This window comes from Parambassis ranga, chromosome 4 (genome assembly GCF_900634625.1).
Source record: "Parambassis ranga chromosome 4, fParRan2.1, whole genome shotgun sequence".
Classification (NCBI taxonomy): Eukaryota; Metazoa; Chordata; class Actinopteri; family Ambassidae; genus Parambassis; species Parambassis ranga.
This window is the reverse complement of record NC_041025.1, coordinates 25,005,338-25,019,879: the sequence shown is the minus strand read 5'-3', so window position 1 is coordinate 25,019,879 and position 14,542 is coordinate 25,005,338. Positions and strand designations below refer to the sequence as shown.

General features: G+C 48.9%; 2 protein-coding genes across 2 annotated transcripts in view; both read left to right on the top strand.

Annotated features, from left to right (window-relative positions):
* Positions 1–641: 641 nt before the first annotated feature.
* On the top strand, positions 642–7,580 carry rab3b (RAB3B, member RAS oncogene family). The gene is made up of 5 exons (XM_028403180.1): positions 642–839; positions 1,929–2,153; positions 3,725–3,843; positions 3,918–4,042; positions 5,751–7,580. The coding sequence occupies exons 2-5, from the start codon at positions 1,929–1,931 to the stop codon at positions 5,933–5,935; spliced, it is 654 nt and encodes a 217-aa protein (XP_028258981.1). The 5' UTR covers positions 642–839; the 3' UTR covers positions 5,936–7,580.
* A 493-nt stretch (positions 7,581–8,073) lies between these two features.
* LOC114434171 (nardilysin-like) overlaps positions 8,074–14,542 on the top strand; it is a 14,790-nt gene continuing 8,321 nt past the window's right edge. The window contains exons 1-19 of the mRNA XM_028403168.1: positions 8,074–8,206; positions 8,727–8,925; positions 9,031–9,271; positions 9,624–9,705; positions 10,528–10,681; positions 10,753–10,826; positions 10,933–11,028; positions 11,105–11,227; positions 11,317–11,374; positions 11,727–11,800; positions 11,873–11,942; positions 12,036–12,113; positions 12,444–12,564; positions 13,606–13,664; positions 13,838–13,892; positions 13,970–14,074; positions 14,148–14,271; positions 14,348–14,434; positions 14,520–14,542. The exon at positions 14,520–14,542 is cut by the window's right edge and continues 97 nt beyond it. Of these exons, the coding sequence (XP_028258969.1) occupies positions 8,744–8,925; positions 9,031–9,271; positions 9,624–9,705; positions 10,528–10,681; positions 10,753–10,826; positions 10,933–11,028; positions 11,105–11,227; positions 11,317–11,374; positions 11,727–11,800; positions 11,873–11,942; positions 12,036–12,113; positions 12,444–12,564; positions 13,606–13,664; positions 13,838–13,892; positions 13,970–14,074; positions 14,148–14,271; positions 14,348–14,434; positions 14,520–14,542 (1,806 nt within the window). The 5' untranslated portion in view covers positions 8,074–8,206; positions 8,727–8,743. The remainder of the gene's footprint in view (positions 8,207–8,726; positions 8,926–9,030; positions 9,272–9,623; positions 9,706–10,527; positions 10,682–10,752; positions 10,827–10,932; positions 11,029–11,104; positions 11,228–11,316; positions 11,375–11,726; positions 11,801–11,872; positions 11,943–12,035; positions 12,114–12,443; positions 12,565–13,605; positions 13,665–13,837; positions 13,893–13,969; positions 14,075–14,147; positions 14,272–14,347; positions 14,435–14,519) is intronic.

The following is a 14,542-nucleotide window of genomic DNA, read 5'->3' as shown; positions in this document are numbered from 1 at the left end:
GCTAAACAATGTTTATTTAATCCATTACTGTTAATAATACATTAATTTTTGGATCATATAATTCTATTATGTGCTTTATAATTCTAATTCTATATATATATATATATATATATATATATATATATACCCTATTTTATTTTATATATATGAAAATCTTGCATGTAATCTAATACATATAATTTAATTACATATTCATAAATTATATAATTTATTTTATAGAACTGCTTGTAGCCTATATTAAAAAATATATTGTAAATCAATTCTTTATTATCCATAATATACATTAAACGGCTGGATGCAGACTAATGTTTAATGTTTGTGATCATAATTGCTCAGTTTAATTCATCATTAGAAATGTAACAGAACATGAAACTGATATTTACTAACAATAAGCCCATAATATATAATAAACCTTCACGTTCAAAGCCCTACATGTTGTTTTCTCATCGCCTAGGTTATGAGTCATACAACACAGAGCTGCGCTGTGATTGGCTGAGGATTCGCCTGCCGAGAGCCGCGCTGTGATTGGCTGAGGGGTGCGCGCAGACAGGTCGCAGCAGCCTGTTCATTGAGAGGAGGTGACAGCAGCAGAACTCAGCGAACTGATCGTCGCTTCGCTCCACCTTCCTTCATCCCAGCATGTCAGCGTGAAGCTGTGCGTGCGGCGCCGCGGAGAGACGTCTCGCTGCCGGTCTGCCTCATTTCAGAGGAGAATCCACCGAGCTCACTGCGACCCTGATCCGGAACACATCTGAGGAACATCTGGATCTGTACACACCGAACCTGCTCCCTCAGGTGCAGAGAGACAGGAGAGAAAGCATCAGATCCGCCCAGCAGAGGTGAGACACACACACACACACACACACACACACACACAGGAGTGTGTGATGACATCTGATCAGAGCAGCTTCATGATTTTCTGATCCAAATGTTAGATGTTGTGATAATCACATCCATTGATATTCAATGTTCCTTCATTATCAATGTGTGTGTGTGTGTGCGCACGCCTGTAGGGAGCAGAGCCTCCCTTGGCTTCATGATTCATCTTAATCTTCTGTGTGTGTTTCAGTCCCTGCAGGAATGTGTGTGGTCATTGTTGTGTGTGTGTGTGTGTGTTTTGGAGCAGGTTGTATTTTGGTGCTGGTTCTGGTTCTGATTGGTTCAAACTGTCCTGCAGTCTCTTTGACTCTGCAGCCAATAACCTCCTTCATGATCAATATTGCTGACTATTTCTATAACAATATAACCATCAATATATGTATGAACAGCTAATCACACACATCAGAAAACAGATATTCTCAGCGAACAGCTGCTGCGTCTGTGAGCTGTATTCTGTTGCATTCTGGGTAAATGAATGATGACACAGCTCTGATGATCATTCAGATCAGCTATTAGCAAACCAGTGACTTGGCCAATAGGAACACAGACTGTAACCGTGGCAACCTTTCTGTCCTCTGGGTGTGAGCCACAGTCATCTCTAAAACTTCTACAAGAACTCCCAGAACCCCAGAGGGCCCCTGGCCCCTCCCCCTTCATGACATCACACAGGCTGACAGATAACTGCAGCCATGCTAACAGCTAACATAAACATGCTAACACGATGCTATGTTGAAAACTACATGCTATGCTGGTGCAATGCTAACAGCTAACACCATTATTCTAAATCACCCTGACTGTCAATCAGCCTCCATCAGCTTGAGTTTGTACAGTTGCCATGGTGACCGCTGAGGCGTGTGTTTGTGATCATGATGCTGGCTGAGCAGGTGGTGTGCGTTCACACTGAGGTCAGAACAGCATCAGAGCATCTCCACCTCAGACTGCCGCCAGCATGGCTGCATGCTTCGCCACGAGCAGGACCCTGACCTGTTTGGTGGTTACAAGCTCTGTTGGACATCATGAATGCTTCTGTTTGACTGTTCTTCTCTCAGATGGCGAAAGCAGACCAGCGCTTTGGGCAGCGGGACGGCTCCGACCAGAACTTTGACTACATGTTCAAGCTGCTGATCATTGGAAACAGCAGCGTTGGAAAGACGTCTTTTTTGTTCCGCTATGCCGACGACTCCTTCAGTAACTCCTTTGTCAGCACTGTCGGCATCGACTTCAAGGTGAAGACGGTTTACCGCAACGACAAGAGGATCAAGCTGCAAATCTGGGTGAGGACGGACAGATGTTTGTGGTGCAGACAGATGTGTTACAGCAGTCTTTCCCAAGGTTTTGATGGCATCCTGAAGCCGATTGGTTGGACCAATCAGAGTCCTGTGAGGAAGTGCTGCTCTGTTTCACATACTGTCCTCGCAAAGACACAACAATCCTCTACACACATGCTAGCTGCTACCTGCTAGCTTTCAGAGATCCATAAACTAGCATTTATGAATCAAAGCCTGCCCGAGTGAACACATGCTTGGACATGAGCTCATGCTCTGCTGGCTGGCAGATGGAGCTGTGGGAGTGTTGTGCCCGGTTGGAGGGAGAAACCAGAGGGAGGGAATGGAAGCTGGAAGGCTGTGTCTGGGTCACCAGCACGGTGACAGGAAACAGGAAGGTGTACATCACATGACATCATCTTGGACATGTAGACAGTAACGCGTCACATGATGTAACTCTGCAGCGAACAGCCACAGTGAGACGCGATGTTCTCTGAGCTGCTGGGAGGAAAAGAAAGGAGACAGACACACACAGCTCTTATTATCACTGGTGATGTTGTTGCCATGGCAGCAGCTCTTCACGCCTGCTCACTCTCTTGCCATCACACACACACACACACACAAAGTAACTGCGCTGTCATTGGGGGCAATTAAAGGGACCTCTCAGGGCGAAGAGGTTGACACCCAGCAGGAGTGTGTGTGTGGGTGGGTGTGCCATAAATGGGGCTAATCAGAGCTGATTGATTCAAACTGAAAGCCCTGTGATGGCTGGAAATAGATCCCACACACATCAACAAGCAGAATATAAAATCATTCAGTCTTTAGCTCAGACACAGCTCAGAGCATTCTGGGAGCTGTAGTTGTTTGGTCTGATGGCGCCCCCTCCAAAGAGCAGCTGGTACTGCAGCTGCTGTTTTCATCATTACACACACACACACACACACACACACACACACACACACACACACACACACACACACACACACGAGGACACTCCCTGCAGCCCATTGACTGTAGTGTAGTGTATAGTGAGGCTAAAACATCTGGGTCGCCCCCTGGTGGCTGGCTGCAATGCAGGTCATAAACCCGGCCTCCATGTTAGTGGGTGGGACCAGGACTCTTCATAGAGGTGGTTTATGGTGTGTTAAAACCTGCTAGCTCAGTAAAGAAGCTGATTTTGAATCCAGACCAACTCCACAGCGAGATGCAACATGTTGCTTCTGAAGGATCCGAACCACAGTCCTCCATCCACCCCGACCGCCTCCACCCTGCTGCTACTGCTTCCCAAAGAGCCGACACGCCTTCACACATAAACACGGAGCATGTGGATGATAAGATCCATAGAGGGAGCTGGAGGAGTGAGACTGGATTTACCTGCAGACCCCTGAATCAGGACATCAGCACCCCACAGTTGTTTCCGTGGGGTGCTGAGACTGTGGGAAGACTCGTGGCACACAAAACTGTGACAGAACTCCGTTTGGTTTTGGCTCCGGTTGGGGTCTCCACCTCCTCCTGCTCCGTCAGAGACTTTTATTTTGACGTTCAGCTCGGACTGTAACTGATTTGCTGTTTGATTCCAGGACACTGCAGGACAGGAGCGTTACCGCACCATCACCACTGCCTACTACCGCGGCGCCATGGGCTTTATCCTCATGTATGACATCACCAATGAGGAGTCCTTCAACGCCGTCCAGGACTGGTGTGTAACAGAACGGGAGCTTCTGATAGAGAGGTGAGAGTTCCATGTTGACTAATGTCCCCGTGTCTCTGCAGGGCGACCCAAATTAAGACATACTCATGGGACAACGCCCAGGTGATCATGGTGGGTAACAAGTGCGACATGGACGAGGAGCGAGTGGTACCTCCAGAGAAAGGAAAACATCTGGCTGACCAGCTGGGTGAGCAGAACACACTCATAGCTGAACTTCCTGACCAACTGCTAAGACTCATGGGTAATGTAGTAAATTAAATTAAGAAACCTTTATTAGTCCCACAGTGGGGAAATTGCTTAAGGCAGCCCAGCAAAGAGCGCCATACACCAGTGAGTACACTGGAGGCTATGTGGGTGAAGTGCCCAAGGACACACAACAGTGACTAGGGATCGAACCACCAACCTTCTGGTTATTGAACAACCCTGCTCTGCCACTGAGCCACTGCTGCCAGTGCTGAACTTCAATCCAGTTCACTGCACGACAAATAAGGACCCAATAAAGCTGAGATAACTGTGTGTGTGTCTGTGTGTGTGTGTATGTGTGTGTATGTGTGTGTGTGTCTGTGTGTGTGTGTCTGTGTGTGTGTGTATGTGTGTGTGTGTGTCTGTGTGTGTGTGTCTGTGTGTGTGTGTGTCTGTGTGTGTGTCTGTGTGTGTGTATGTGTGTGTGTCTGTGTGTGTGTCTGTGTGTGTGTCTGTGTGTGTGTGTATGTGTGTGTGTGTCTGTGTGTGTGTCTGTGTGTCTGTCTGTGTGTGTGTGTCTGTGTGTGTGTGTGAGTGTCTGTGTGTGTCTTTGTGTGTGTCTGTGTGAGTGTCTGTGTGTGTGTGTCTGTCTGTGCGTGTGTGTCTGTGTGTGTCTTTGTGTGTGTCTGTGTGTGTGTCTGTCTGTGTGTCTGTGTGAGTGTCTGTGTGTGGGAGTGTCTGTGTGTGTGTCTGTGTGTGTGTCTGTCTGTGTGTGTGAGTGTCTGTGTGTGTCTTTGTGTGTGTGTGTGTGTCTGTGTGAGTGTCTGTGTGTGTGTGTGTGTCTGTGTGTCTTTGTGTGTGTCTGTGTGAGTGTCTGTGTGTGTGTGTCTGTGTGTGTGTGTGAGTGTCTGTGTGTGTCTTTGTGTGAGTGTCTGTGTGTGTGAGTGTCTGTGTGTGTCTTTGTGTGTGTGTGTGTCTTTGTGTGTGTTTGTGTGTCTGTGTGTGAGAGTCTTTGTGTGTGTCTGTGTGTGTGTGTGTCTGTGTGTGTGTGTGTGTGTCTGTGTGTGAGTGTCTGTGTCTGTGTGTGTGTGTCTGTGTGTGAGTGTCTGTGTCTGTGTGTGTGTGTGTGTGTGTGTGTGTGTGTGTTCTGGATGTTTACTGAGGATTAACATGTGAAACTAGTTTCAGTTGAGTGTAAACGCTTCAGGCGTTCAGTGAGTTCAGTCAGTTTTACCCAGCATGCATCAGGCAGCAGCTTCCAGGTGTTTGTGAATGACAAACAGCAGAAAGCAGAGAAGATCCAAACAGCTCGGAGCTGACATGCAGCCTGCTCCTGTTCTGTCTGCTAAGTTCCTACAAACAACGCGACGACCTCTACGACGATACACTGGGAGAAAGAGGGAAACTGAAAGCACAGTCTATAAAATGAGACTAACACAGATCAGTTCACTGCAACGTTCTATACATTTCCCTGAACCAAGATGCATCAGAATGGTACCAGGTTCTGGTTCTGGTGCCATCCTGCTCACCTCCAGACCTTCAGACTTTTTACCTGCCTGCTGTGTCAGCAGCTCATTCTAACGTCCGTCCTCGAACGCATCACCACCACATTTACGATGCCGTCTGTCATCCTGCACTTTATTTCATCATCCAAGAGTCGGATGAATGTTTTCTCTGGGCCCGTGTGTCATGTGACCTGTGTCCCGCTGCAGGGTTCGAGTACTACGAGGCGAGTGCCAAGGAGAACATCAACGTGCGGCAGGTGTTCGAGCGCCTGGTGGACATCATCTGTGTGAAGATGTCAGAGCGCGTGGACGTGGAGGCGCCGGTGGCTCCGGGCACCAAGACCACCAGACTGACCGACAAGCCGGCGCAGCTACCTCAGAAGTGCTGCTGATCATCCGCCATCGCTCGCCCCCCCCCCCCCCCCCCCCCCCCCATCCCTCCACTGCTCTGCTTCAGTCCATGTTCGTGAGTGTTCAGTGACTCCTGCTAACTGTAAAGTTCATTCACGTGTCAGTGTGCTCTGCTGAACATCTGAGTAATCTGATTACTCTGATGTCCACCCTTCTGAAGTTCAGTTCAGGTTCTGTTCAGTTATTAGGAATGCAGTTCAGAATGCACCTATGTGTAGATGAAACCTGCACATGACGTCAGTCAGCATCAGATTCTCTGTGGAGTTCTTGTTGGTTTCCTTCAGACGGGAAGTGAGTGGGTCAGAGAAAAGTTGAACAAACAGGAACTCCATCCTGTTCATGCTGTTTTATTTGAACATCAGTCACATCTGCAGCTCCTGAACTGAGACACAGCTGAAGCTGATGCAGGTCACTTCAGAGCAGCTCAGGTGGCGACCAACCCGCCCCACTCAGACCCGAGCCCAGAGACAGACCGTCGATGTGGCGGTGGAACGAAACCTGACAGTCTGAGTGAGTGAGACAGCAGGAGAGAGAGGATTGTGCTGCAGGTGTGCAGAACACGTCTGAATGTCAGAGCAGGGTCAAAGGTCAGCTCAGCACTGCCTCTCGTAGCACACACAGTGTTTACAGTCATCAGCTGCTTCACGCCACCAACGCACAACAGCAGGCGTAGACCGCCCTCAGTCTGCACGTCAGTCCGTCCTGCTCCGAATCCGATCTGCTCACATTCCATCAATCAATCAATCAATCAATCAATCAATCAATCAATCAATCAATCAATCAATCAATCAGGAAGTTCATCATTGATGCACAGCAGATTTCTAAGGGCCATGGTTACAGTAATAAACAGGCGTCCAGTCATTGATCTGTCCAGTGTCTGACTGCCGTCCCTGACCAAGGTCACCAGTTCTCCAACTGTCAGGGCACCGCCACTTCAACATTAACCCATGCTGTCTCACATAACCAGTAGAGGGCGTAACAATCGCATGTGCTAAACAAACGACACCAACAGCTCTGATTGGTCCACACAAACCACGTGACACTTACTGTAACACTGACTGACTCGAAGTAAAAATCATCGTGGTATGACATCATCAGTGATTGTCACTGTGACCATTCAGTCAACCTGATTGGACAAAACATTTCAAATGGAGTTGTCATAGAAACAGCTCCAGAGTAACATGTGACCTTCAGTGTAGAGTCTGGGTATCTGATGGAACAGAGAGCAAAGATGGAGGTCAGACGTAGCTGCAGCTCGGCCTGCTGTTCCCCCATAGATGTAGTTCTGTACCTGCCATGTATTTCCTACATGAATGTGTGTGTGTGTGTGTATCATGATATTTATTGTGTGTTAAGTTGTATTTGTGTGCAGTATCTTTGATGGAGTGTGATATTTTCAGATGTGTGTGTTTATCAAATGGATGACCAGCAGAAAAAAGTGATTCAATATAAAAACTATAACCTGCCAAACCATCATGTGCACTCGGTGTGTGTGTGTGTGTGTGTTCATAATGAACATTGAATAATATCCATTGTCTGCATATGGTTATTTTTTAAGTGACTTTGTAAATGATAGAGTTAGAACTGATGAAGGTGCCGAGTATTTATTTTTATGCAGTGTAAACCATGGAGAAAACCAACTATAGAGGTTTCTGTAAACTTGTTGTCTTCACTCCCACAGGAAAAGCACAAAGTGATTGTACAAAACATGGTGAATGTTTGTATATTATAGATGCGATTTAGTATAATAAAAATCAAATCAGAATGTGTGATGGTAACTACTGCAAATAAAGCTGCAAATTATTATTATTATTATTATTATTATTATAGAGACATGTATATTATATTATATTATATTATATTATATTATATTATATTATATTATATTATATTATATTATATTATATTATATTATATTATATTATATTATATTAAAAAACTAAAAAAACAGAAAAACGAACAAATAAAAATAATAGCATAAAAATGCATGTAAAATAAATAAAACACGAGAAAATAGAGTAAATAATAAAAACATATAATCAGTGGAGGAGGAGGTTCTGCGCGATTTGTTTTTCAGCACTGACCAATCAGACGGCCCGTCTGTATGTGAGTGGCGCGCTCTCAGCCAATCAGAGGCTTTGTTGTGAGCCCGGCAGTGGGTCAAACGGTACCCCTTCAGCAGCTTCCGCTCTCAGACCCGGTTCTTCTTCGTCTCTTGGTTTTGTCCGTCGTCCTCGCGCCGCGTGTTCCAGGTGAGCCTTCCGCCCGCAGCAGGGTCCCCGCGACCCGCTCCTGTCATGGCGGCAGCAGCGCTGTTGTGACTCCGTGGATAACAGGATTAGCTAATGCTAACTGAGCCGGGCTGCTGCTACGTCAACGACAGAGCCGAGCAGCGGGCTGATCACAGCGTCATAACGGGTTTGATTAGTAATTATCGATGAGCTCCTTTTGAAGCACGATAACTTGCATGCTAAGCTAACGACTTCCTGTGAAATCCAGGAAAATAACGGGAGACTCTGCTCACGGCCGGAGACTATTAATATCTCCCAGAAGGGTCCACACATGGCCCCACACTGCTCCCACTGAAGCAGCTGGAGAAGAAGCATTGATCCATCATGAGTCACTTCAGCTGTGCTGCTGTTCAAACTGTCATCACGTGTGATCACATTGTAGTAATGCCTGCTGATCAAAGGGTTAATAACTGATCAACAATCAATCAGGTAGTCTGAGATAACCTCAGGCCTTTTCAGTCCTGTGTGTGTTCATGAACAGCTGCCCCAGACGTCCAGATGCCTCAGACCAACAAGTCGGCGAGCGGCGTTGCCGTGCTGGGTCAGGCCCCTGATCAGGGCGAGCCTCCGCCCCTGCAGGACGACAGACCACCGCTGGCTGCTGGAGGCGCAGAGGTTGCTGCAGCCGACCAGGGAGACCCTGAGATCATCAAATCACCCAGCGACCCAAAGAAGTACAGGTGGGAGGGGCTTAAATGCCAGCCGGGTGTCTGCCAGAGTCGTTTTAAATCACGGGTGATGTACTTCCTGTTGGTCTGTCAGCTGAGCGGCACGTCTGTCTGCAGGTACATCGAGCTGAGCAACGGTCTCCGAGCGCTCCTCATCTCTGACTTCAGCAGGACTGATGCTAAGGGACAGGACGAAGACTCAGGTGAGCAAAGAGAGGAAGAGCAGGAGGAAGAAGGGGACTCTGGCGAGGGGTCAGAGGAAGATGAGGAGGACCACGAGCAGGAGGAGCAGGACAGTGACTTTGAAGAGCTGGACGAGGAGAAGGCCGGAAACCAGAAGAAGAGCTCCGAGAAGCAGGTGGGTGAAGATCACTGTGTCCTACATGTGTTCCTACAGTCTGACTTATACTGTGTGTGTCTGTGTGTGTGTGTGTGTGTGTCTGTGTGTGTCTGTCTGTGTGTGTGTGTCTGTGTCTGTCTGTGTGTGTGTGTGTGTGTGTGTGTGTCTGTGTGTGTGTGTGTCTCTCTGTGTGTGTGTGTCTGTGTCTGTCTGTGTGTCTGTGTGTGTGTGTCTCTCTGTGTGTGTGTGTCTCTCTGTGTGTGTGTGTGTCTGTGTGTGTGTGTGTCTCTGTGTGTGTGTCTGTGTGTCTCTCTGTGTGTGTGTGTGTGTGTGTGTGTGTGTCTGTGTGTGTGTCTGTCTGTGTGTCCAGGCAGCGGCTGCTCTGTGCATCAGTGTGGGGAGCTTCAGTGACCCCGATGACCTTCCCGGCCTCGCCCACTTCCTGGAGCACAGTGAGTGTGAACCCACCGTGTGACTGTAATGAGAACGTGCTTCTTGCTCATTAATGAATAACGACTAATAGTGTGTGTGTGTCTGTGTGTGTGTCTGTCTGTGTGTGTGTGTGTGTGTCTGTGTGTGTGTGTCTGTGTGTCTGTCTGTGTGTGTGTGTGTCTGTCTGTCTGTCTGTGTGTGTGTCTGTGTGTGTGTCTGTGTGTGTGTGTGTCTGTCTGTGTGTGTGTGTGTGTGTCTGTGTGTGTGTGTGTGTGTCTGTGTGTGTGTGTGTGTGTCTGTCTGTGTGTGTGTCTGTGTGTGTCTGTCTGTCTGTGTGTGTGTCTTTGTCTGTGTGTGTGTCTGTCTGTGTGTGTCTTGTCTGTGTGTGTGTGTCTGTGTGTGTGTGTCTGTGTGTGTGTGTGTCTGTGTGTGTGTGTGTGTGTGTGTGTGTGTCTGTGTGTGTGTGTGTGTCTGTCTGTCTGTGTGTGTGTCTGTGTGTGTGTCTGTCTGTCTGTGTGTGTGTGTGTGTGTCTGTCTGTCTGTGTGTGTGTCTTTGTGTGTGTGTCTGTGTGTGTGTCTGTGTCTGTGTCTGTGTGTGTGTGTGTCTGTCTGTGTGTCTGTGTGTGTGTCTTTGTGTGTGTGTGTGTGTGTGTGTCTGTGTGTGTGTGTGTCTGTCTGTGTGTGTGTGTCTGTCTGTCTGTGTGTGTGTTTGTGTGTGTGTGTCTGTCTGTCTGTGTGTGTGTCTGTGTGTGTGTCTGTGTGTGTGTCTTTGTGTGTGTGTGTGTGTGTGTGTGTCTGTGTCTGTCTGTGTGTGTGTGTGTGTGTGCGCGCCTGCTGGTCAGTGGTGTTTATGGGCAGTGAGAAATACCCAGCAGAGAACGGCTTCGACGCCTTCCTGAAGAAACATGGTGGAAGTGACAACGCCTCCACAGACTGCGAGAGGACCATCTTCCAGTTTGATGTGCAGAGGAAGTTCTTCAGAGAGGCGCTGGACAGGTGGGCCTCACACCGGGCTGCTGTGTGTGTTGCTGGCGGTCTCAGGCTCATCAGTGTGTGTCTGTGTTCAGGTGGGCTCAGTTCTTCATCTGTCCTCTGATGATTGAGGACGCCATTGACAGGGAGGTGGAGGCCGTGGACAGCGGTAAGTCTGCAGTGATTCGCCCACTGCCTCTGCTGCTGTCTGTGGGGAGGTTAGTGATGTCACTTCCTGTCCCTCAGTGTTTGTGACCTCATGTCCTGTTCCTCAGAGTACCAGTTGGCAAGGCCGTCAGACTCCCATCGGAAGGAGATGCTGTTCGGAAGTTTGGCAAAACCAGGACACCCTATGAGCCAATTCTGCTGGGGTAATCCACACACACACACACACACACATTTACAGGCTGCACAGAGTGTGTGTGTGACGGCTGCGCCTGCTTTCAGGTAATGCTCAGACATTAAAACACGAGCCCAGAGAGAAGCAGATCAACACGTACCAACGGCTCCGAGACTTCTGGAGGAGATACTACTCTGCTCACTACATGACCCTCACCGTTCAGTCCAGAGGTAAACACAGAGCGCACAAACGTGTCTGCTGCCATGGTAACAAGCAAAAGGAGGAGGCGGAGCTTTGCTAACAGCTGATTGTTGTGCAGAGAGTCTGGACACTCTGGAGCAGTGGGTGAGGGAGATCTTCATTAAAGTTCCCAACAAGTGAGATCACACACACAGACACACACACACAGACACAGACACACACACACAGACACACACACACAGACACACACACACACACACAGACACACACACACAGACACACACACACAGACAGACACACACAGACACACACACACAGACACACTCACACAGACAGACACACACACACAAACACAGACACACACACACAGACACACACAGACACACACACACAGACACACACGCACAGACACACTCACACACAGACACACACACACAGACACAGACACACACACAGACACACACACAGACACACACTCTCAGTCAAAGTATATTGAGCAGCTCAATGAGAAACCTCTCTGTGTTTTAGCGGCAAAGCTCGGCCGGACTTCTCTCATCTGCAGCAGCCGTTTGACACGCCGGCCTTCAACAAGCTCTACAGAGGTTGTTGTTGTTTTCGTTGTTGTTGTATCAGTACAAAGGGAGGTAGGCCTGCTGACTGTGTGTGTGTTGCAGTGGTTCCTGTGAGGAAGGTCCACGCTCTGACCATCAGCTGGGCTGTCCCGCCGCAGGGACAGCACTACAGGTGAGTCAGAGTCATCCTCCACCTTGTAAGGCTCTTCCAGCAGCCTGAAGACAGCTGTGCTGTGTGGTACTTCCTGTGTGTGTGTGTTCTCAGAGTCAAGCCTCTTCATTACATCTCCTGGCTGATCGGACACGAGGGAGCCGGCAGCATCCTGTCTGCGCTCCGGAAGAGGTACGTCAGAAACACAGACCATGTTTCCTGCACGGCCCGGTAGATGATGATGAGAGGCAGATGTGTCTGCTTCAGGATATCACCACAGCTTCATTCAGGTTGTGAGCTTCATGTGAGAATGTGATGAGCTGCTGCTGTGATACATGTGCAGATGTTGTCGTCACACACGCAGCCGACGCTCAGTCTGATGCAGCTCAGGGCAGAGAAGCAGCAGCGCTCCATGGGGCGCAGAGACACCTGTCCACAGGGGGCGAGCAGCACTGTAAGTTGTTAAACTGTGTGTGTGTGTGTGTGTGTGTGTGTGTGTGCACGCTCATGCCATACATTCAGGTGCTGGGCTCTGGCTTTGTTCGGAGGGAACAGTGAGACCGGCTTTGACCAGAACTCCACCTACTCCATCTTCTCCATCTCCATCACCCTCACTGACCAGGGCTACCAAAACTTCTACCAGGTACACACACACAGACACAGACACACACACACACACACAGACACACACAGATACAAGCACACACACACACACAGAGACAGACACACACACACAGACACACACACAGACACACACAGATACAAGCACACACACACACACACACACACACACACACAGAGACACACAGATACAAACACACAGACAGACACACACACAGACAGACAGACACACACAGATACAAACACACACACACACAGACACACACACAGACACACACAGATACAAGCACACACACACACAGAGACAGACACACACACACACACACACACACAGAGACACACAGATACAAACACACAGACAGACACACACACAGACACACACACAGACAGACAGACACACACACAGACACACACACACAGACAGACACACACAGATACAAACACACACACACACAGACACACACACACACACACACAGAGACACACACACACACACACACACAGACAGACACACACACACACACACAGATACAAACACACACACACACACACAGACAGACACACACACAGACAGACACACAGATACAAACACACACACACAGACACACACACACACAGAGACACACAGATACAAACACACACACAGACACACACACACACACACACACAGACAGACACACAGATACAAACACACACACAGACACACACACACACACAGACAGACACACAGATACACACACACAGACACACACATACACAGAGACACACAGATACAAACACACACACAGACACACACACAGAGACACACAGATACAAACACACACACAGATACAAACACACACACAGAGACACACAGATACAAACACACACACACACACACACACAGACACACAGATACAAACACACACACACAGACACACACACACACAGACACACACAGATACAAACACACACACACACACACACACAGAGACACACAGATACAAACACACACACACAGACACACACAGGCCGCGGTGCCTGTCTGAGAAGCTGCTCTCTGTAAAGTCCTCTCTCTGTGCAGGTCGTCCACTTCGTGTTTCAGTACCTGAAGATGCTGCAGTCTCTGGGTCCCCAGCAGAGGTCAGTCTGCACATGCTCACAGTAATAGGCTGATGCTAACAGTTAGCTTCGCTGCTGGAGGTGGAGGTGCAGTGATGATTGGTCCCTGAGCTGTGATTGGACAGTCAGAGACAGGGTGGTGAGGACAGAGTGGACATGTTTGAATCTGTGAAGTTTCTAAAATCTGCTTTCAGGATTTATGAGGAAATTCAGAAGATTGAAGCCAACGAGTTTCATTATCAGGAGCAGGTACTGCAGACACACACACACACATGCACAGTGTGCTGCCGGGTCCTGACGAGGCTCTGATGGGTTTGGTCCGACAGACGGATCCCATCGAGTTCGTGGAGAACATCTGTGAGAACATGCAGCTGTTCCCCAAACCGGACTTCCTGACCGGAGACCAGCTCATGTTTGAGTTCAAGCCACAGGTGAGCAGGACCACGACCCGGACCAGCACCCAGCGTCCTGCATGCTCTGACGCAGACACGTCTGTTTGTCCAGGTGATCAGCGCCGCACTCTCCCTGCTGACCCCTAACAGAGCCAACCTGCTGCTGCTGTCGCCGGAGAACGAAGGTCACTGCCCCCTCAGGGAGAAGTGGTTTGGTACCTGCTACAACTGTGAAGGTAGGTGCAGGCGCACACAGCTGCCGGCTGCTCGGTGACGTGGACCGGTCCTGGTACTCTGCTGCTCTGTGTTCAGATATCCCAGAGGAGTGGGCTCAGCGCTGGTCTGCAGACTTTGACCTCAGCCCCGACCTCCACCTTCCTGCTGAGAACAGGTTCATCGGTCAGTGTGAGCGGAGCAGAACCATGGAGGAGGTGGATGAATGAAAATCAGCCTGAAGTGTTTCTGTTTCCTCCTGACGGTGCAGCCACGGATTTCACCCTGAAGACG

Coding starts and splice junctions, on each gene's coding strand:
- rab3b (XM_028403180.1), top strand. CDS start 1,929: ATGGCGAAAGCAGACCAGCGCTTTGGGCAGCGGGACGGCTCCGACCAG. Junction 3,844..3,917: donor TTCAACGCCGTCCAGGACTG/GTGTGTAACAGA, acceptor GTGTCTCTGCAG/GGCGACCCAAATTAAGACAT. Junction 4,043..5,750: donor ACATCTGGCTGACCAGCTGG/GTGAGCAGAACA, acceptor GTCCCGCTGCAG/GGTTCGAGTACTACGAGGCG.